General features: G+C 44.5%; 1 protein-coding gene across 1 annotated transcript in view; it reads left to right on the top strand.

Moving 5' to 3' along the window:
• The window catches only part of Nsf (N-ethylmaleimide sensitive factor, vesicle fusing ATPase), a 129,447-nt gene that overhangs the window by 52,147 nt on the left and 54,571 nt on the right, over positions 1-22,729 (top strand). Inside the window, exon 9 of the mRNA NM_021748.2 lies at positions 20,768-20,967. Within this exon, the coding sequence (NP_068516.2) occupies positions 20,768-20,967 (200 nt within the window). The remainder of the gene's footprint in view (positions 1-20,767; positions 20,968-22,729) is intronic.

The following is a 22,729-nucleotide window of genomic DNA, read 5'->3' as shown; positions in this document are numbered from 1 at the left end:
ATCGCACTTGAAAATTGTGTGTATGCATGCCCTTGGGTACCACAGAAGGTTGGCTTAGTCTTCCTTTACCACTTGTCACTTGTGTGACCCCAGACTGGGGATGCTTCAGGGCACTAGCCCCCCAACTCTCCGAGCCCTGCGCCCTTACCCACAAAAGCATTTCTTGGTCGGCTCACTGTCGGGGTAGCATTAACGTGAAAAGTTTCTCACCTGCACCTTGCCCACACTCCACGGGCTGTACTTGCTCTAACACTGCCAAGCACTGTAGCTCTGTAAAGGGCAAAAATGTACAAGCCGATCCCTTTGATCGGAGCTGAGGTGTTTCCTTTTCATCTTAAACTTTCCCTGCTATTGAGAAAAGTTAACACCGGGATTATCTTTTAGGCTGTTTTGTAATTACCCATTCTGAATAGTGTTTGTTGATGCGTAGTCAAGGGGACACTTGGCGATCCTCTTCTGTTTGGGAACTCAAACCTGGGCTGATTCGGATTTGCTCTTTGTCACATTCCATCAGAGGATGACAAATGTGCCACGGCTGCTATAAATCTTGTGGGTTCCTCTGTATGTGACACACTGAGCTAGGAAAGGACCGGCAGGCTGCTAGGTACAGTAGAGAATGCAGCGCTGGGGAAAGGGAAGCAGAAGAAAGAGTAGTCACGGTATCAAATGTTACCTGGAATTTAGCTGCTAACTCAGAGTATCGCCTCAATTCAGTAAGAAGTTCTCCGGGTTTCATACAGTTTGTTATTAGAGCAATCTACCTTGAATTTGATCCATGCAACCCACATGTTAGCAGGAGAGAACCAACTTCAGCAGTCTCCTGTCACTGCCATGTGTGCTTGCAAGTGCACACGCGGGCGCGCGCGCGCGCGCGCACACACACACACACACACACACACACACACACACACACACACACACGCGCGCGCGCACCTAAGAAGCATTAAAAAAGAGAAAGAACTAACAGACGGGATACAATGCTAGGAGTGGGAGCAGGGGAGGATTTAGGGACAATAGACAGGTAAATCCCTCAACACACCATTTTATAAATATTGCATAATTTGACCTTGAGAGAAATGATTAAGTAATGTATCAAAAGCTCAAAGATTTACTTGTGACTCTTCAGTTCTGCAGCACCACCTCTGGCTTTCCTTTTCTCTCTGAGCACATCATAGTACGAGTCCTGTCCCTACTTCAACAACTGAGCGTTGGTACACGTAAAGGTACATGCATGCATCTATACCTTATACTCTATGCTGCTTATGTGGGCTCATGCTAATTTGTCTTCGATTTCTGTGATTTTTAAAATGCTCTGCTTAGAAACATCTGCCTAGAACTCTGCAGTGAGAAGACTTTAAGACCAAGAGCCTTTTGACTGCCTATGCATAGTTAGGAGGACAGACCAGTTATGACGTGGCCACCATCAAACGTGCTGTGTGACTTCTCACTTCTCTCTCTGCTACCAAATGACATCCCTTCCTTGTGAATCTTATTTAGGTGCCGATCCTGGCTGTGGTGTGCTTAGGAAAAGAGAGAGAGAAATAGATGGTGAGGATTATCCTCCTGCGTCAGAGAATCTCGACAGCTGCTCTTCTTTATCTGGCCGTAGCAGGCTGACCACAAGTGGTAGAAGGTGGTCATGGAAATGGTGGGTTGTTGAGGCTATGTGTGTCACGAGTAGGAATAGCAGGAATAGCGTCAGTGGGATACTGTCAGTCTTTAGAGTGAGAGCCCGCAGTTCATTGACAAGCCCTTCCTATATAGTTTCTTTAAAAAAAAAACTAATGTTTTTGAAAAAAAACAAAATGGCTTGAATTCATGTTGAAATAATTCTGCTCTTAGAAAATCATGAAAGAATTTGAAGAGAAATATGATTTGGAAGGACAGACAGAAACGGGACAAAAGACACTGTTTAGATTCATCATTTCGATTTTCTTCAGCATGGCTTTGCCCTCTTGCTGGTAAACTCTGGCCTTTTGCCCTCAATCGTTGCCAGTGAGCTGTGAGTTTTTTCTAGTGGGCCATCACCCATCCGGCATTATTTAATATTCCTCGCCGCATCTGCAGTGGAACCAGAAGTGGACGTGTGTCTTTACACATAGGTTTCGGTGCATCGGGGAGCTGTATCGTCGACTCAGATCCAGACTGGGTTAGGATGGGGACCTCTGAGATCTCGGCTAGCATGCCCCTAATTAGTGAGTGTCCCTGTGAAGATGCACCCACAAGTGGTCCACAGAACACCAGTCTGAGAAGTGCTACCTCTCATTCTTCACACTGGAGAGCACCAGGATCCCAGGAGACCAAACACCTTATTTAGACTGAAGTCCCAGGCAGGGAGAGCCTAGGCTGCCTTGCCCCCAGTCTGGTGCCCTTTAGGCTTTGTGACTCAGACAGGTAAATGATCTGATTTATTGTTGGCTTTCTTTAAATTTCAGATTTCACAACTTGATTGAGAAATTCTTGAGAGCAGGCTTCATAGTCTAACAGAGTCTGTGGTTGATTCACAGAACCCCCTTCTTGCCTCTGTCAATCACTGCGGGTTCCCTGCTGGGCCCAGAAAGTTTGGGGGAGACAAGCCATTGTCCCTTGCCTTTTCATGAATGGTTTAGATTTCGACTCCTGGGAACATTAGGAATGTATATTCAGCATGGATTCACTAGAAAGAAAAGTGAGAATAACTTTTCAAAAGGTAAAAAAGTAACTTAGTATTCTTGGGGTATTATTTTGTTAGTTTTTGTTATATTTCTCTCTCTCTCTCTCTCTCTCTCTCTCTGTGTGTGTTTACACAGAAATAATTTTTTTAATTTTGTAACTGGTTTTCTGCCTACACAAGTTAACTTTTTTAAAAAAATAGGTGACACTCCATTCCATAAAATGATAGTACCATCATTTATTTAATCAGTTCCCTATAATCTTTTGAGTTTTTCATGATTATATACCATGTTTGCCAAGCATCCCTGGAGCTGTATCCTTCTGCCTAACCATAGTTCTTTCAGATAAATTCCTGAAAGTGGAAATGCTGAATCAGAGAGCACTAATAATTAAACCCAGTTTTGTTATGCATTGCCAAAGTTAGCCTTCCTTTTTAATGTATTGTTACCACCATCACCTTATCATCATCATCATCATCACTGTAGGTTTTTCAGGGCAGGGTCTCACTCTGTAACCCAGACTGGCCTAGAATTCATGGCCATCCTTCTGCCTCAGTTTCTCGAGTGCTGAGAATACAGGCTGATGCCACTGTGCTAACTTTAGGTGTCTTCTTTTCAGTCAAAATGTCCTATAAATGAAAGCAGACACTGTGGAAGGGTACTGGAAAAGAAGTAACAATATTAAAAGCATCACAGGAAACTGACGGACAGTGCGGAGGATCTGGTTTAGTTTGAGATCCACTCCTGGGCCTCAGTTCCCTCATCCCTATAGAAGGGATGGCAGAGCAGGTATGAGAACTTCGTGGCTATGGAGGCCATACACACAAGCTCTGCCAGGAGCCTGCTGCACAGTTCTTGATTATGTACTAGAACAGTGGTTCTAAACCATCCTAATGGTGTGGACCTTCAATACAGTTCCCCAACCGTATAATTATTTCATTGCTACTTCATAACTGTAACTTTCCTACTATATGAATTGTAATATAGATGTCTGATATGTGACCCCCCAAAGGGCTGTGACCCCCAGATTGAGAAGCACTGTACTAGAGACTGAGCAAGTATCTATTAGAGTGGAGTGTGATACATTGAATCTGCATCCATGGTCATAGGAAAGCAGATACCTAATCATTCTCTCTCTTCTGAAGACCACACTTCTTGCTCCATTTTCTGTTGCTGTAACAGAATACCTGAGACTGGTTGGCTGATAAAGAAAACAGGTATAGCAAGCTCACAGGTATAAGAGATGAAAGCCCAAGATCAGACAGATGCAAATGACAAGGGTTTGTGCTGTATCCTAATCTAGCAAAACCCAGAAGGACGAGCAGAGATGTGCAGAAGAGGTGGGATGTGCAGGGCAGGCACCTTCTGTAGCAGCTCTAGAGTAACCAATTCAGCAAGAGCGAGAGACACCCACTGCATGGATAGTTAACCCACTTCCTCAAAGGAGACATTGCTCCCTCTTCAAAAGTTGGTGACCTCTTTAAAAAATGTTTTTAGATTCATTTATTTTTATTTTATGTGTATGGGTATTTTGCCTGCATGGATGGTTGTGTACCAGATTGTGTACCACGTGCATGCCTGGTACCTATAGATGTCGGAAGAGGACATTGACTCCTTTGGAACTGGAGTTACAGATGGTTATGATCCACCATGTGGGTGCTAGGACTCACACTCAGGTCCTCTGGAAGAGTGGCAAGTGCTCTTAACTCCTGGGCCATAGCTCCATCCCCCCAAAAGTGTATTTGATTACTCTAGTTTATTTTTTTATTGTCTTGTTTGCTTTTGTTTGTTTGTTTGTTTGTTTGTTTGTTTTTAAGGCAATGTCTCACTATGTAGCCCTGGCTGTCCTGGAACTGCCTTTGTAGACCAGGCTGGCCTTGAACTTGCAGAGATCCACCTGCCTAACAAGTGTTGGGATTAAATATGTTCCACCAATCAATCCCCTCACCTCTCAACATTTCCATTTTGGAGATCTTATTTTAAGAGGATGCATGCCATATTCACAGGAGAGCATCTACTTTATTTCTTCATTTTGAGGGGTTATTCCAAGCGTCTCCGTCCCTTCTGAGGCTTCTCCTAGTCACTAACACGGTATCTTTTTCTCTGATGTGCATAAGAATTTTTTAGGCTTTAAAGGAATACAGATTTTCAGGCTGGGCCTCAAGTGCACAGAATCTGAGGGCCAGGCAAGCCTAGACACAGCCCCCGGGCAGCCGACCCACCTCCCTGGGCCTTCAGCTCTGTCAGGGAGACTGGTGTCCAAGGCCCAAATCTGCCTCTTACTAGATGTTTCCATGAGAAAGTCATCTAGGCTCTGTGCTCTTTCCCAAAGAGAGGAAGACTAGCACTTTGTCTTAGGACTTTGTGATTGTGAGAGAACACACTAACGATTTACACACTACAAAGTAACCTTTATATCCTTTGATATGTTTGTTTACCAATTAGTTTTTAAGTAAAATAAATCAAAGACTGTATTAAAGCTCTTAGTACAAGTCTTCTCATTTTGTAGTTATTTCAATCTCTAATTTCTTGGGTCCTATATGCATTTACTATTTATTTACTTATTTTAAAATGTTTGTATTTTTCCCAAATTATGGGGGTCAGCATGCTCACAGAGTACTGAAAATCATAAGAAGCAAAGCACTAGAAAACTTATAACTACTAGCAATGTTGCTATATCCTTTCACTTCTTATATATGTGTAGGTATATATAACAATTTACATTTTCTACGTGGCTGAGTTCATGCAGTCTGTATCTCACTAGCCCATATCACGCATATTTATAACGTTTCAAAGCCTTTGAGTATTTTCATAACCAAGCACACAATACCAGTGCCATTGAAGGTGTATTTTATTATCATTCTTGAAAACAAAAAATATCTTAAAATCAAGATGCCATTAAGCCTTCAGAGATACATACTGGCAGACCAGCAGCTACAGATGCTGTTCATGTAATGCCTAATTTAAAACAAGGTACATGGCACTAGAGTGGAAAAATTTTAGACACTTCAGTATCAGATTTGTACTATCACAATATCTATATAAACAATGTTTCCATTTAATTGTTTAATATTACATTCCTATGCTACAGCCAAAAGAAAGGCACCACCTATCAGTGGTTATAATCACAGTGTAAACGGAGATGTATCTGAATGCATCTCTACTTCTTAACAACCTCGTAAGTATTGATAACAGGACTCAGAGGTGGTTTAACAATGCCTCGTCCCAGACGGCTCTTTTCTATTAATTTTCACAAAACAAAGTTGCTATCTGCTAGTCCCACTCTTACCATCCATTATCACCTATAAACATCTAAACACTTTGTGTTGTGAAATAAGGGCTGATAAACACAGGCGCGTCACCACAACAAACCACGTCTATAGAAACTGGTTATTACTTGAAAGTGTCTCTGGATCCTAGCAAGGCGCTTCCCCCTCGCCTTGCCTCTCCCTTCTCCCCCCATTCAGGGGGGGAAGTGCAGAGCTGTGCTAGCCTAAGTCAGTTAATAGTGGTCATTCCCAGAAAATAAGCCTTCCTACTAAACAAAAGCCTGTCACTCTACCGCCTCCTTTATTTAAAATGGGTACGACTCCTCGTTGAGGACCTGTTTGTGCTTTATGTAAACACCACTCCTAACTTAGAATGCTCACTTAGAATGTATCTAATGGAAAGCACCCCTTTCTCTCCACCTCATTTACCACCCAGTGACCAATCAGAGTGCAGATCAAACGGGAAGTTTAGCAGTTCCATTCGAGTTGACTTAGAAAATGCTTAAAATGGAGGTTAGGGAGCTGGTTCAGTTGGTCGTTTGCTGAACAAACCTGGGAACCTCAGTTCAGATCCCCAGCACTTGGGCAAAAGCTGGGTGTGGCCTCTGTAACCCCAGTGCTAGCAGGGCTAGACACAAATCGATTCCTAGGGCTCAGTACCCAGTCACTATAGCCACATACATCAGTAAGTTTCAGGTTCGGGGAGAGACCCTGTCTCAAAAATTAAGGTGGTGAGCTAGAGAGATGGCTCAGGGGATAGGAGAGCTCGCTGATCTTGCAGCGGACCTGGGTTCAGTCTCTGGTACCAATATGACAGCTTACAGCCATAATTCAGTTCCAGGGGAATCCGACACCCTCTTCTAGGTCTTCAGGTACCAGACACACAGGGAGTGCTCATACATACATGTAGACAGACACACTCATACACATGAAATAAATCTTTTCCAAAACAAGGTAGAGAGTGTCGGAAGCAGACATCCACTGTGAACCAAGACAACTCTTCTTCCATTAAGTGGCGTGTGTTGAGTATTTGATCACTAGGACAGGATCCTGGAATACTTCAGATCCCGAAAGCACTAGCCGGCCCCACCAGAGACCGTCAGCTCTGCAGGACCTCCACGTTGCCCCAGGTCCTGAAGTTCAGCCAGTCTACCTACCTGCTTTGGGTTCTAATCCACTCCGCTTTTCCTGAGTGACTTCTTCCACTCCAGGTGACGCTTCCTGGGTTAGGATGAGGCCTGTCTGTAAACAGCTCTGGCTCTCTTGAGACCACAGAGAAGAGAACACACCTACGATTTCCTCATGAAACGTCTTGCCATCTGTGAAGAAAGCAATCCCACTGCCCTCAGCTCTCCTCAGTGCCATTGTTCCTCCAAGGCTTGTTCTCCAGTTGGGTTGGTTCCGAAGCCTTCCAGAGTCTCATTCTAGCCCTTTACCATCCTACCCACTTCTCTGAACTTTTTTTTTAAACATCTGTTTATTGTTACTTTAAGCTGAGTACCCAGGGTTCAGTGGAGTACTGCGACTGTGGTCTGTTAGACACAAGCACCTTCCTTCAGTGTAAACACCAGACTTCAGCACAGGCTGAAACTGAATTAACTTTTACACATCTTCAGTCTGCCTTCACTCACAGCGAATTCACTGTTGAGGTAACTCACAGAGCCTTATCTCCCCCTGCTGCACTCAGGTAGAGGAGACTTACATTTACTCCTGATGACTTGGTCTCCTTAGACTTGCTCGGTCCCCTACAACTGTCAAGGGGTAAGAAATGTATTCTTACCAGCTTGTGATTCAGTGGAGGCCAACGACATACACACTTGGTAAAATAAAAACCCAAGGATGCTTAGGCAACTGAGTCCATTATCAGTTGTAACTACACCAGTGTCCTCTGGCTTGCTTTTCGAGACATGTAGGGGCACATGTTAAATACCCACCTACCTCAGGTCCCCTCCAGACTTCATTAGTTTCCGTTTCTTGGAGTGATGCCTGGAAATAGGCATTTAAATAAACCCTGTAGGACCTTGATACATAGTTTTGAGAGTTGCCACTGTAATTATTGAAGAATTAAACCCAAAAGATAATGACCAAAGTCAGATAGTGTTAATTAAGGGAGTGACTTTTTTTTTTTTTGGTAGCCTAGGCTGGCCTTAAACTCACTTGTTTAGCCCAGGTTGGCCTTGAACTCACAGCAGTCTTAAGTCCCCTGAGTGCTAGGGTTACAGACGTGCACCACCACGCCTGGCTTAGGGCTATGATTTCTGAGGAACGGAAGAACATGAACGAGACTAGAGGCTCCCTGTGAAGGAAAGAAGCCATAAGTGGTCTGCAGAGCAATGCGGTTCAGCTGAAGCAGAAGGGCCAACCTGCAACTGCTGAAACCAGAAAGCACTCGGTGCCAGATGACAGCAAGGCAGGACCTGCTACAGAAGCTGCATGATCTTTGTCATCAAGAATTCATGAAATACCAGGCAACACCCAAGGAGGGAGTGTAGAAGGGTGGGGGTGTCAGCAAAGATTAGTTGGGAGCGTTGCTCCACACAGCCCATCTCTCGTGCTGGGCTATCTGATGAGAAGATCTATATGAATTTCAATTGACTAATTTGGATACGGCCCAGTCAGGTGGTAGACAGCTAGCACAGCTGCTCCGAGCTCAGGGAGGGCATGGGTCGTTTGCATGCACTCACCGTGGAGCCCGGTGCACCCTGGCCCTTTAGAGCAGGCAACTGCATACCTCACCTGAACAAAGTGACATCAAGAGATTGGGGTCCACACTTGAGTGGTCTCCGTCTTGAATATCTCCTTAAGGGTTTAGAAAGTACACAGATGGAGTGCTGGGGGTGACCCACCTTTCACGCTCATCAGCAAACACTCTTTGAAGAAGTTGACGAAAGCCATGCTCCAAGCCCCTCTGCATGACTAGAAAAAACAAAGTGGTACTGGACAGGTGTTCAGTGGCTAAGGCATGGGCCTGAGTTCGGTTCCCAGCACTCTTATCCTAGCTCACAATGACCTGTAACTCCAGTTCCCTGGATCTAAAGTTCTCTCCTCACCTCCACCATGCCTGCTAGCTAGCTCGCTAGCGCTCTCTCTCTCTCTCTCTCTCTCTCTCTCTCTCTCTCTCTCTCTCTCTCACACACACACACACACACACACACACAATTGAATCTTGCTTGGTTTGGTGGCATGCACCTTTAATCTGAGCACTGGGAAGGTGGAACTCTGTGAGTTCGAGGCCAGCCTGGTCTCTGTGATGAGTTCCAGAACAGCTAGGACTACATAGATAGACCCTGTCTCAAAATAACTAGTATAAATAAGTAAATCTTTTATAAAAGCCTGTTCCCTGACATAAGCATTCTGTACTCCAAAAGGAGGAATTCAGGCAGAACTAGTACTTGTTAGTTTCAGTTAATACTTTTTAGAGGCACAGGCTGAAATTATGAGCGAGGTCTGGTACCAGCAGTAGCTGGGACGGTACTGTGTACAAGGCCGTCCTTTTTAGTGTTAGACATTCAGACCTGGTTTGCACAACTGCTTAGAGAAGCTTGCGAGACTTGTGACGATGCCCTGACTTGCACTGGCCTCAACAGACTCATCCTTGGCAAGCAGTGTTGTCTGTGTTGGGGCTGGAAGCCACTGGGATTCCCCTTTTAAGTATCGCTAATCATTCCTATCCTGCCCCCACCCACCCCTGAAATGAATTAGGCACTCCTAGCCCAATGCTAATTTGATAGAGATCGTTTCTAATTTATTGACATCCTGACAATGAGTTTCCCCCTCTGAATACCTGCAGTTTTGCTGACAGTTTTTCTGGATGCAGTTGGCCTCTGGTGACATCTAGAAAAAAAAATAGTTGTTTAACTCACATTGAACAAGAAAAGCTTGGCGAACACAGTGGGTCTCCTCTGGACAGTATTTTCAAAGGATATAAACAGCCAACATTGGCATTTATCCCTCGGGTTGCAGAACTAAGACTATGTAACTTTTATAATGCTGTTTTAAGGAAATGATAACGAACTTATTAGATACCCTATAAATGGTTTTGTGCACTACTCTCACCAGTGGGGCTGACGATGACTGTCACTGTGGTGAAACCCTGTTTGGTGTAGACTTTTAGACCAGAAGTCTCCATGCTGTCTGTAATGCCCAACTTAGCATCTCTTGCCGTTTTACAGGTACGTTCATGTCTGGGTCTCAGCAGGTATCCTGGTTTTGTATGTTGGGGAAGGATTGTGAATTCAGCTAAAAGACGAGTAGTTAAAAGGTGGGAAATAACATATTGCTGCTCCCTTCAAACTAAAGGGAAAGACGCACCATGCTAGTAGTCTAGACTACAGTTATCTACTCTGGGGCAAATACTGAGAAATGTCTTGTGTGCTTCCCAGCAGAATGAGGTCCTGTCATGTGAGTGCAAGCAGAACAAAGAATGTCCCCTAAAAGCCAGTGTCAGCTTTCTAATGCTGTAGAGACATTAAGAGGGCTGCAGTTAGGGAAATGAAGACCGTGGAACAGAAACCTATAAGATAAATGGGAGAAAGAAAGGGGTGTGCACAAGTGGTATTGACCATTGCGTTGGCTTGGCTTTTATGAGGAGGGGGGCTGCATGTTGACTCTATGATGTGGGCTTAGAAAACCTGAGAAGTTGGCAGGCTGGTCTCTGCTCAAGACGCAGAGAGGAATTGATTCTGACAGTCCATCTGGAAGAGCAGCTAACACTGTGGGGAGTCCTGACCTCACTAAACCACTAGCTGTCTTGTGGAATGTTACGATGCAGTGTGTGCGCTGGTAATGCAACAGACACTAGGGTCCTCAGGGTTCCATGGCAGCAGTAGCACTAGAGAAAGTTTTAAGGCCCAAGATGGCCATGTTGTCACCCTCAGAAGTAATTAACTGAAGCAAAGTCAAGCTTTATGGTTACCTCTAATGCAACCTAATTGTTAAGTAGCCGTTGAAGGTCTGGTTCTCCTTCATCGTTCATCCATAGCCATGACAACAGCCAGCCAATGTTGCTCGGCAGCCAATACTCAGGCGGCAGTGGCGGCAGCAGCCGGCGCTGTGCCTCAGCAGGTGCTTTCCATGTGGGGCTTGATCATCACAGTGACGTCAGCTTACTGTCATGTTCTCCACCTGGCAGTGGGCAGCCAGGACTTTAATGTAGACAAGCAGATCGCAGCACTGCACACTTGTGTGCACACTTGTGTATGTGAGTACAGAACATAGTGGACATGCGTGTGGAGGGCAGTGCCAGCTGTCCTTCTTAGCAATTTTACCCTTCCCTTTCCTTCCTAGAACCCCTACTTTATATATATATATATATATATATATATATATATATATATGTATATATATGTATATGTGTGTATATATATGTATATATGTATGTATATGTGTGTATATATGTATATATGTGTATATATGTATATATATATGTATATATGTGTATATATATTCTATATATATATACTCTATATAGAGAGAGAATATATAATCTAAATATATTTTATATAGTTAGCACAAAAGAATGTCCTTTATTCTAAGATTACTTCTGACATTCCTTTTGTTACTAAACGTTTTCTTTTATGAAACAACAGTCATATTTTATTTTTATTTTCTTTTGAGACAGGGTCTTTATCGTGCCATCATGGCTGTCCTGGAACTTACAATATAGACCAAGCTGGCCTTGAACTCATAAAGATCCACTGGTCTCTGCCTCCTGAGTCCTAGGATTGAAGGCATGCATATCTTTTTTAAAAATAAATCTTCAACTGGAAAAATTTAAACAAAAACCCTGAACAACACAATTACAACATTTCTCCTCAGTTTTGGTGTTGGGGGTTCTTGTTTATGGGGGGGGTCACTTTGTTTGGTTTTATGGGTGTGGTTATTGTTTTGAGTCATGGCTAGTATGGTCTAGAACTCTATTAATATTTATTATTATCATCATCATCATTACTACTACTACTACATTTATTTATTCTGTGCATATGTGTATGCATGTATGTGCATGTGCATGTGCCATAGTTCACATGTGGAGGTCAGAGAACAACTTACAGGAGTTCTCTCCTACAGTGTGAGTCCAACTCAGGTCCTTAGACTTGTCGGTGAACATCATTACTCCCTGAACCATCTCATCAACCTGCGCTGGTACTCGCCATCCTCCTGCCTCTGCCCTCTGAGCACCTACCATCACAGGTGTGCACCACCACCCCTGGACCTCACCTCTTTTAAAACATTTTTGGTTTGGTTTTGTAGACTGTAAAGTCCAAGTCTAAGAACTGGCTAGAAAAATCAGTGCATAGCTATTTTTAATGTTCTCTAGAACACTGGATTTATTTCCTACTTAGTTCAGTCAACAATCAACCTTTCTGTCATCTAAACAAAGCATACCCTCGGTCTTCTTGAGTAATATCTATTGAGAAATAGAATTAAGATGCGGCTTTGTGCTGCAGATTCTAGGGAATGTCTAGAAATGCTTTGTTTTAAGGAATCTGGAATGGGTGCCAATCAGTTTTCTTTTTTTTTTTTTTTTTATTAACTTGAGTATTTCTTATATACATTTCGAGTGTTATTCCCTTTCCCGGTTTCCGGGCAAACATCCCCCTCCCCCCTCCCCTTCGTTATGGGTGTTCCCCTCCCAACCCTCCCCCCATTGCCGCCCTCCCCCCATAGACTAGTTCACTGGGGGTTCAGTCTTAGCAGGACCCAGGGCTTCCCCTTCCACTGGTGCTCTTACTAGGATATTCATTGCTACCTATGGGGTCAGAGTCCAGGGTCAGTCCATGTATAGTCTTTAGGTAGTGGCTTAGTCCCTGAAAGCTCTGGTTGCTTGGCATTGTTGTACTTTTGGGGTCTCGAGCCCCTTCAAGCTCTTCCAGTTCTTTCTCTGATTCCTTCAATAGGGGACCTATTCTCAGTTCAGTGGTTTGCTGCTGGCATTCGCCTCTGTATTTGCTGTATTCTGGCTGTGTCTCTCAGGAGCGATCTACATCCGGCTCCTGTCGGTCTGCACTTCTTTGCTTCATCCATCTTGTCTAATAGGGTGGCTGTATATGTATGGGCCAAATGTGGGGCAGGCTCTGAATGGGTGTTCCTTCAGTCTCTGTTTTAATCTTTGCCTCTCCCTTCCCTGCCAAGGGTATTCTTTTTCCTCATTTAAAGAAGGAGTGAAGCATTCACATTTTGATCATCCGTCTTGAGTTTCGTTTGTTCTAGGGATCTAGGGTAATTCAAGCATTTGGGCTAATAGCCACTTATCAATGAGTGCATACCATGTATGTCTTTCTGTGATTGGGTTAGCTCACTCAGGATGATATTTTCCAGTTCCAACCATTTGCCTACGAATTTCATAAACTCGTTGTTTTTGATAGCTGAGTAATATTCCATTGTGTAGATGTACCACATTTTCTGTATCCATTCCTCTGTTGAAGGGCATCTGGGTTCTTTCCATTTTCTGGCTATTATAAATAAGGCTGCGATGAACATAGTGGAGCACGTGTCTCTTTTATATGTTGAGGCATCTTTTGGGTATATGCCCAAGAGAGGTATAGCTGGATCCTCAGGCAGTTCAATGTCCAATTTTCTGAGGAACCTCCAGACTGATTTCCAGAATGGTTTTACCAGTCTGCAATCCCACCAACAATGGAGGAGTGTTCCTCTTTCTCCACATCCTCGCCAGCATCTGCTGTCACCTGAGTTTTTGATCTTAGCCAATTGCACTGGTGTGAGGTGAAATCTCAGGGTTGTTTTGATTTGCATTTCCCTTATGACTAAAGATGTTGAACATTTCTTTAGGTGTTTCTCAGCCATTCGGCATTCCTCAGCTGTGAATTCTTTGTTTAGCTCTGAACCCCATTTTTTAATAGGGTTATTTGTTTCCCTGCGGTCTCAACTAGGTTCTTTCTAGACGGTCTCCCAGCGTCTCATCACTTAAATCATTACTAAAGCAGTGTGTGGTCATTCACCGTGTGGTGTTTGAATGAAAACGGCCCCCATAGGCTCACAAGGAATGGCACTATTGGGAGGTGTGGCCTCGTTGGAGTAAGTGTGTTGTCACTTCATGGTGACCCTTCACCACAAGAGAATCCCTAAGACAAGCAGTTTGTTTGGTAGCTTGTATTATTGTATCTTCCTAATAGCTAGTGCATGTGTGCCAGTGAAGGTTAGTACTGTCGTCTACTGTTTGGATGGCAAAATGAGTGTGAAGGTAGCCATGCTGGAGAGGAGCGAGCAGGAGAGCCCAGCAAACCTGAGTGTGTCACTTGCCCCTGAGTGTGGTCTTCACTGTGCGTTTTGCTTATTCCTGTGTTGTCAGCAACTTTACCCCCTTGTTATATGGCTTTATCCACTGAACTTCTCTCTTGGGCCATCTCAAACACCTACTTTTTCATTATATCCAAGACTGCATTATCAGCAGCCACTTTGGAGACCTCAGATTTGAGCTTCCTGCTATCTTCCTTTTTAACTCTGTCTTCTCTGTTTTTGTAACACACACACACACACACACACACACACACACACACACACACACACACACACACTGTCCCAACTCTAGTAAGCTAGAGTCCAGTGAAGCCTCGGTTAATCTCTGGCATTAGCCACCCTCTTCTCCCTCTTCTCTCTTCTCCCTCCCCCCCCCCCCCCAGCTGGGGACCGAACCCAGGCCTTGCGCTTCCTAGGCAAGCGCTCTACCACTGAGCCAAATCCCCAACCCCCTTCTTCTCCCTCTTTACCCAGCTTATATACCATGATTTACCAGAATCACTCTCTCCAGTAGCCTTCTCCTCGTCTGTATCACAGTCTCAGATATTCCTCAGCCCTCGAGCCTATGCCAGCATCTGGTTGCTAAGTTTGGCTTTAGAAAATACACACTCTGGTGGTGCCTGATCTCACTTTAAATCTAGGATCCGCTGCACGCACGCCTCAGGTGGCCCCTGAGTGTGTGGTTCCTGCGCTTCCTTGCCAGGCAGTCTCCTCGCCTGTTCTCCGAGATGGGATAAGATGACTGGCTCTCTTTCGCCCTCTCAAGCACCTAACACAGCTTCCTCAGCCCTTCTGTCTTCACTGCCAGGCATGCAGGAACCTAGCATCTTTATTTCACTGACAACAGAAGCCCCCAGAAGAGAAGCTCCCTATCTTCTGCAGTACATACTGTCTGCTGCGTGAGGGACCTGACTTGGCGCCCGAGCTCCATTACTCTTCTGGTCAGCTGTAACCGGAGGCCTGAGCAGTGGAGTACGGGCTGGGCCGGGTCTTCCTCAGATGTACACACATATCCTATAAATGTAAATATGCTATAAATATAAGTTAGAGAGTAAGGAGAAAAGATGGGAATGGCTTGGAGACAAAAGTTTAAGCTTTCAAAGCTGACGGAGATGAAAAAAAGTTGAAATTAAGCATATATTTGGGGGTTTTGGGGTTTTTTTGTTTTTTGTTTTTTACGGGATATCCCACCTTCTATTCTACCTGTTCCTATAGGTCATAGGTTTGTTTTTTTTTTTTAATTGACAAGTGAATCAACCATACAGTACACAAGAGATTTTCTCTACACCTGCCTCTGTGTTGATACTTGTAGAAAGTGAACTTGATGCCTGCCTTTAATACTTTAGAAAAGAAAGGTGCTCAATCCAAAGTTCTCTGGCCCTGATATAAGACCCTGGGGCCCAGGTCAGCACGAATCTCCTGAATGTGTGTGTGTGTGTGTGTGTGTGTGTGTGTTCGTGTCACAGCTCTCTGAGAAAAACTTGTGGGATATAGTTCTCTTATTCCAGCATGTGGGTCAAGAGGCCTGGTTTTCAGTGCTTTTACCCAGTGAACCATCTTGCAAGCCCTGACTATCATTCCTTTTCACTCCTTATCCAGGTTATTCAGTGGTATGTTCAAGGGTTTTCTTTCCTTCTTCCTTCCTTCCTTCCTTCCTATTTGTTGTGTGGGGTGGGAGGTAGGGTGTTCGGTGTACCATGCACACATGTGCAAATGTGAGGACAGCTTGCTGGAGTCAGTTCTCTCTTCCACTGTGTAGATTCTGGGGCTCAAATTTAGGTCATCAGGCTTCATAGCAAGAGCCTTTACCCACGGAGCCATCTTGCTGGCTCCTATACATTCTTCTTGTTTGTGTTTCTAATGCTGTGCACCCAAGTCCTTGCACACTAGGCAAGTGCTTTGCATGAGCTGCATCCCCATTCCTCAGAGCCTTTCACCTAGTCTCCCTGGGTTGACCTCAGGGAGTTTAGGAATCCCCTCCATTGTGTGGAAATGCATGTGTACCTTTTCCTGCAGAGGTCCATTAGACCATTCATGGGAAGGACGAGAGGAGTAAGCTGAGCATGAAGTTGTATACCTGTAATTCTATGACATAGGAGCCTCAGGGAAGAGGACCAGGAGTTCAAGCTCAGCTTGAGCTGTATGAGAACCAGTCTCAAAGAAACAATCAACACAAGAGAGGGGGCAGAGACAGAGAGGAGGAGGAGGAAGGGAGGGGGAAGAATGGGAGTGAGAATGAATGAAAGAATGTCAACCTAAACAATTTCCACCAGTTTCTTTTTCTTCTATATCTTGCCTTTTATATTTAATTTACTGGTCCAGGGTACAGATCACAAGAAGCCTATACAATATTAAGGGAGGCAAAAATGGCAGCAGATGATTCTGTAGGTTGAGATCAGAGGGTCCCCCAAATCAGAGCCAGGAAAGGCTCAGAAGAATCCTGGGCACCAGCAAAGGAGTGGGGCTTCCTTTTGAGGCCTACATCCCAGAGAACTTGAGTGATATGGAAGTTCACCTGGCAAAAATCCAGTCAGCTAGTAAGTCAGTGTCTGCAGAAAAAGGCTGAGTATCCCTTCGCCTACCCTTCCACCCTCTGCAAATGTAACTCAAGCATGCGTTGTGAGATGGCTCAGTGGCCAAGGGAGATTGTTGCCAAGGACCCAGGTGATGGGAGGAGAGACCCAACTCCTTCCCGTTGTCCTCTAACTCCATATTCTAGCCATATAACATTCTAACATAGCATGCTTGTGCCCCTCTCAACCAAATAAATATATCAAATGCTAGCCCATTGGCACTGAAGGTCTGCCACAGAGCCTGTCAGTCTCGAGGCACCTCTAGGGCTCTGGCCATAGCAGGTCACTGCTGGCATCTGTGCCACTGTCCAAGCACAACCCTGTGCATCCTTCTAGGCCAGACTCAGTAGCTCTCTGTTCCTCGGTCCAGTCCTAATCTACTATGAGCTCTGCAAAATCAGCCTTTCTTGGGTAGATGCTAAAGATATTTCCTGCGTTTATACGTTACTATGTAACTTCTGGCTTTCCTACCAAGCCAGGAATTCCACGCAGGTAGGGACGGCTCTTTGCATGTCTTGTGTCCCTAACACCTACCTCTGTGCTTCATCCCAACAGAGGCTCAATACACTCTTGTGTTGGATGGAATCAGTTGTTATGATTCACTGAAAATTAGAGACCAGCACTTATTTAATAAGCCAGGAAAGACTATAATAATAGTAATAACAAGGTCTCATTTCCACTGCTTATTCAAATAACTGATTCTTTTGTGGAGCTGGATTTCGAGAATCTTCTCGTCAATATGTACCTCTTTGATATGCTAGAAAGGATTCTCCTCCTGGTACCAACTTGAAGCCACTAAGACACCCTGTTGATGTTACCCCGACTGTATTGTCATTTCAAAGATAACATCTGATGTGTCTCATGAAGCATGCATGTCAGCCCTTTCTCTTAATTTTCATGGCAATATTTTATGAACTATTTATAAGCTCTGAGTTAGTGTAACTCAAACCACATTTAACTAAGCATTTTCGGTTCACTAAAACAGAATTGCAAAGTTCAGATGTTACTCTTCATGAACAATTTGTTATGATAATCTGAAAAGGCTTGGACACTGCAAGTAGGTGGTACACACACACACACACACACACACACACACACACATACACACACACCACACACACATACACACACACACCACACACACACATACACACACATACACACACACATACACACACCACACACACACATACACACACACATACACACACATACACACACACACACCACACACATACACACACACACACACACACACACACACACACACATCTTTTGCAGATTTAAACCAGTTCAGTGGTGAGATCCATAAGTTAAAGATTCAACTAATTTTGAAAAATAGATTCTTCTCCCTCAGACTCTGAATTTTGGAGAAAAGGAATCAAGAATTTACCTATTTGGCTTTCTTTTTGAGGGCATGCTATGCAGTAAATATTATCCTGGGTCAGTTGTGATTCACAATCAATAAAACAGTATTTCCCCTCAGAGAGAAGGTATATAACCAAATGATTGAAATATAAACCTCTGAGATGAGAAAGGGGGACTCCTCCTTTGAGAGCCATGGTTGAGGTTAGTGTTGGATGTGCGGGCTGGCCAGTGTGTCTGGCGGAGCGGAGAGCTGCCGGGAGGTCACGATTGATAGATAATCTCTTTTTTAAATATGTGAAGTGGGAATCTAGGTCATCTCGGAGAGTTAGAGGCATGAGGTAGCTCGTGAGAAGAACTGAGTATTTCAATAATTCATAAGGAGAATTAGAAAAGAGATAACAAAGGCGGGTAAGAGGTGGTGGGTGAAAGCAAGAGAGGGTGAAGGAAAGCCGTGAGGAAAGCCGAGCTGAAATTGGATAGTGTGGGTGGGGGAGGAGGTGCCGTCAGTCAGCGCACTGCTGTAATCTGCTCCAGCTCTGCTCTCTGGCCATATTGTGCTCAGGGCTCACAGGGCAGGGATAACAGAGGGAAGAACCTTTCCAAGAGAGCGTGGCCTGTCCTGGGAGGGGCCTCCTTAAGAGGAGATGGACAAACTTGGAGAAAGTCTAGACGAGATGAGAATAGACCTGGACTCTGGGTCCTCTGCAAACACTGCTGCTGCTGCTGCTGCTGCTCTTCTTCCTCCTCCTCTTCATCCTTCCTCCTCCTCCCCCTCTTCCTCGTGTTTATTTATCTTTATGCATATGAGGGTTTGCATCCGTGTATGTAGGTGCACCTCATGCATGCCTGAAGAGGGCATTGAATCCCCTGGAACTGGAGTTACAGATAGTTGTGAGCTGCCATGAGGTTGCAGGCAATTGAACCCAGATCCTCTGGAGGAGTAGCCAGTGCTGTTAACCACTGAGCCCCTCACTCGACTTCATGCACATCAGTCAGCTGTATATGGTCTATGCCTACAGCCAAATGGTAACTGTCAGCTTGAAGAGGAAGATTAAGAGTAAGTTTCTAAAACCTGGAGGCTTGGATGTGGATTGTGATTGGTGGTGCCAACCTCCAGGAGAGGAGCCAGCCTTACCCATAATACAGTATAAACCTGCTTGAGGGCTGGGCCAAAGGTCAAAGACATTTTACTGCCCATGGTTCTTGGGCAGAGCTTTACTCTGTGATGAGAAAAATTGTGGTGGGGGCTAGAGAGATGACTCAGCGGTTAAGAGCACTGACTGCTCTTCCAGAGGTCCTGAGTTCAATTCCCAGCAACAACATGGTGGCTCACAACCATCTGGTGTCTGATGTCCTCTTCTGGTGTGTCTGAAGACAGCGACAGTGTGCTCATCAAATAAAATAAATAAATCTTAAGGGGAAGAAAAAAAAAAAGGTTGTAGTGCCAAGCCTTCACGAGTTTCACTGAAGTTCTTTCTGCCTGCAAGCTTAACCAGGAGTGCAGATCTCATTGTTTTCAAGAATTTTTAATGTGTCTTTTCTTGACATAATGATGTTACCTTTGGATGTCACTGGCACCTGAAGCTGCTGCTGCTGCTGCTGTTCCCCTTTCCCCTACCTCTCCCCCTCCTCCTCCTCCCCCTCCCTGTCCTCCTCCCCCTCCTCAAAGTCTTGCTTCTGGCAGCTAGTTAGTCTTGTGATTTCTTTTACCTGTTATCAATGGTTCCGTTGTACTTTCCCCTTGAAGACAGAAGTTTTAGGACTCTGATTTCAGATAAGCACAAGTCGTTTTCACAGGAATACACTGTGTGTTGCATCTCTAGTGTCTTCACCTGTAGTTACAAGAATAACACTGAAGTCTAATACTCGGTTACCGCACAGAGTGCCATGTCAGTGTAGTATAAACGAAGAATGTACCCAACGGAAACCATGGAGTGTAACAGTTAGTGTCCCCAGGAGAGTGACGAGAAGGCACAGGTCATCTTCAGCTATGGAGTAGACCAGCGACACCCTGGGGAGCCCGGATCGTCAGTCTTGCTAATTTGGCTTTTAGTGGCAAGTAATTGAAAACTATTTTTGAAACTTCATTTCCATCTGGGTGGCCCTAAAAAGTCAGACCCATTTGTCATGTGACAGTTGTCACTGAAGATGTCTATCTTTATTCACAAAATTGTTGTCATCAGTCTGGACCTTGGAACTCTTCTGTAGCCAGCCAGCCAGCCCAGGCACACTTGCTGCTTCTCCGAGTTTGTTTCCATCAGTTGGCCTATCATTTTGTGACTCTGTGTAGTTCCTATAGCCTGCTGTGTTGTAATAGATGTATTTTCCACTAGAATCTCCCCAAGTAATAATTCCTAGTTAGATATTAGGTTAAAGAGACACTTCCAGAGTAAAAGTGTTCATTCTAAGTGGTAAAGAATATTTCAGAAATCTGTAACTTGCAGCTTCCCCTCTCTCTTCAAATATAGCAGCAGTTAGGCCTGGTTTCTAGGTTTTCTGTTTAAAACAACATAAGAGGTTTTCCTGTTCGTTCTTGTCTGCTGACAGCACTTGGATATTACTGTGTGTAAGTGGCACGGGTGGTCTGTCCTTCAGACGTCATCTTCGATTGCAGTGAGTTGGTATAAGACTGTCCCTTCTTCCTTTTTAGGTTGCAAACATGTTAAAGGCATCCTGTTATACGGACCCCCTGGTTGTGGTAAGACTCTCTTGGCTCGACAGATTGGCAAGATGCTGAATGCAAGAGAGCCCAAGGTGGTCAATGGGCCGGAAATCCTTAACAAATATGTGGGAGAATCAGAGGCCAACATCCGCAAGCTCTTTGCTGATGCAGAAGAGGAGCAGAGACGGGTATGTGGACAGAAGGCTGAGTAAAAACGCTGTGTGGTTTACGTGAGGGGTGATGCTCAGAGATGTGGGACTCACTCGCTACTGTGAGCTATAGTTTGAAACAACTTGCAAGTAAAATATAGTTGGTATCAATAATTATATACAGAATTTCCCCAGAGCAGTGGTCCTCAACCTTCCTAACACTGTAACCCATTAATGTAGTCTCTCGCATTGTGATGACCCTCCCAACCATATTAATTTCATTGCTACTTCATGACTATAATTTAATTGTAATGTAATATCTGTGTTTTCTGATGGCCTTAGGTAGCCTATGTGAAAGGGTCATTCGACCTCTCATAGGGGTCGTGACCCACAGCTTGAGAACCCATGCCCTAGAGGTTATATGGGTTTGACACTATCTGAAATGTCATTGTGCACATGCTCAAAAACAGACCTTGACTATATCTTCAAGTGATGCTTTTGGACCACATAGTTTCCAAACACTTGAACTCAGTTCGTCTTTTGGGAGAGGAGGGAAGTCGGGTTCATGAATAGACCTTAGGAGTTTTCTGTGTCAGCTTCCACATGAAGTAGAGCGCCTTCGGCACCGAGCCAGCTCAGCTGCAGAGTAGTAGCTCTCAAATTATACCATCGTTCCTGCCTGTCATGGCGTGGAAGAGTGTGGACGTTATTTGGAGCTCCCGAGGCCATATTCAAACTGACTGAGTTTAAAAACTCCAAGGGTGGGAGACTGGAGAAATGGCTCAGTGGTTAAGACCACTTATTGTTCTTCCAGAGGACCTGGGTTCAATTCCTGGTATCCACATAGCAGCTCATAGTTGTCATAACTCCAGTTTCAAGGACTCTGATGTCCTCTTCTGCCCTCCTTAGGCACCAGGCACACACATGCACATACACTTACATACATGCAAGCAAAGCGTTCATACACATAAAATAAAAGTAGTAAGTCTTGGGGTTGGGGATTTAGCTCAGTGGTAGAGCGCTTGCCTAGGAAGCGCAAGGCCCTGGGTTCGGTCCCCAGCTCCGAAAAAAGAACCAAAAAAAAAAAAAAAAGTAGTAAGTCTTTAAAAAAAAAAAACCTTCAAAAGCTGGATTTGGACCTTAAGTGGGATAATTTGAAAACCAGACCAAGTTTCTTACCTGTGCCAGCTATTTCATGTCATCTTGACTGGTCATAAGTCACCCAGATGTTTAGTTGCACACGCTGAGTAAAAGAGTTTCTGAGTAAATTGAAGTTGAAGTCGGTAAGCAGAGGAAAGCAGATTGTCCTCTGGATGTGAGCAGAGCTCATCCAGCCAGAGGCCACCCGGCATCTTCTAAACAGAAACAAAGGAACCAGAAGCCACAGAATGACATTTTAATTGCCCGAGAGAAAATAGGGCTGGGGGTATAATTCTGCGGTGGAGAGCACCAGTGAGGCCCTGGGTTCAGTCCCCAGCACTGCAAGAATAAATAAATGAATCTCTCACTCACTTTAACGTCCGAATGAAGTTCTGCGTCCCACTGTGAGGCAGTGAGGATGTTTCTCCTCTCTTCATCTTTCTTTGCCACATCCTTCGGCCCAGAATGGCGCTGTACCGTCAGGGGGTTCTTACATCATGATCACAGGATGACAGCACCTTCCTCTTTGACCTCGGGTGGAGATAACTGGCTGATGCTGTGATTTCAATTGATATGATACTTCTCAGAGTTAAGAAAAAGTCTGATGGACTTACGTGGTTATGGAAAGATAAATGAACTTTAGTGTATTTTAGGAATTCAG

Source organism: Rattus norvegicus, chromosome 10 (assembly GCF_036323735.1).
Source record: "Rattus norvegicus strain BN/NHsdMcwi chromosome 10, GRCr8, whole genome shotgun sequence".
Lineage (NCBI taxonomy): Eukaryota > Metazoa > Chordata > Mammalia > Rodentia > Muridae > Rattus > Rattus norvegicus.
The sequence above is the reverse complement of the archived record's forward strand: the minus strand, read 5'-3'. Positions and strand labels throughout refer to the sequence as shown.